General features: G+C 22.4%; 1 protein-coding gene across 1 annotated transcript in view; it reads left to right on the forward strand.

The window, feature by feature from the left end:
* Positions 1-1,204, forward strand: part of LOC105627389 (IQ and ubiquitin-like domain-containing protein) — a 6,287-nt gene that overhangs the window by 981 nt on the left and 4,102 nt on the right. The window contains exon 2 of the mRNA XM_012208670.1: positions 403-624. Within this exon, the coding sequence (XP_012064060.1) occupies positions 403-624 (222 nt within the window). The remainder of the gene's footprint in view (positions 1-402; positions 625-1,204) is intronic.

Below are 1,204 nucleotides of genomic sequence, written 5' to 3' on the forward strand. Positions count from 1 at the left end.
TATTAGTTTAGTTCGTTACGTAATAAATAATAATAAATAATAGAAGAACGTACTACTACGTAGAAGTAAATAAGTATATATTATTATTATATATAGTATATATATATATATATATATATATATATATATATATATATATAATTGAATAAATTATAGTTTTATAGTTGACTATAATGACTAATTTATTTCTACTAGTTTATTTTTCAACTGTATATATTAATACTACATATTAATTTTACACATAAATTTTATAATTGCTATGTTTTTTTCTCTAAGTATATATGTATTGAATTTTTAAGTAAAAAACTGCTTTAAATTTTGAAGAAATTATAATATTTATAAGAAAATAATATACTTAACAATTGTAAATGGTGTCATGAATATTTTATGTTATTAATTTAGAGATGACTATTATGTACCTAATGAAGCCGATAAATACATGACTGTAAAGTCTTATGAGAGTTACGTTGATATGCAATTTAATTTAGATCGGTACGCATGTGTAATTCAAAGAAATTACCGGGCATATAAATGGAGGAAATACATCAAAGAATGTGCATATGCTTATCGCGAAATGTTTGAGAAATGTAAGAAATATGAAGAAGAGAAAGCCACTGCAAACAAGTAATTCATGACTATGTACTATTTAAAGTGAAAAAGGAAATATTTATTGAAACTTATAAATACATCAATTTATTATTTTGTTCTGTTTGATTCATAATGATAAAAATTTTAAATCAAAATTTAAAACAAATATTTATTTGACATTAACCTTTTAATGACTTTCTAACAAAATGATTTTATGAAACCTCTTATTTTCTAAAGGTTATTGAATCACTGAATTAACAATTTTGGTTTTTTTTAAATCTAAATTTTTTAAAATAAATAATTTGATTATTGTGAAACTCGGTTATAGGAGATTTTTCAAATATCTCTAATTTTGAATATAGAGAGAACATGGAATTTTACAAACATATATTAATTTCTATAAAAAGAATCTAGTGTTATCCCAAACACCAAATTACATGTAACGATCAACCCGTTAATTATTCGTTAGTGTAATTTCCCACTCAACAATATAACTGTAATACGCGTGTATTATATTATAACATACGTTACATGTCGTAACTTAGTATATTTGATAGAACAGGGTTTATAATCAGAGTTTGAAAGTCAATTTGAAAATCTCTCTCTCTCTCTCTCT

The sequence above is a fragment of the Atta cephalotes genome (assembly GCF_000143395.1).
Source record: "Atta cephalotes unplaced genomic scaffold scaffold00008, whole genome shotgun sequence".
Taxonomy (NCBI): Eukaryota; Metazoa; Arthropoda; class Insecta; order Hymenoptera; family Formicidae; genus Atta; species Atta cephalotes.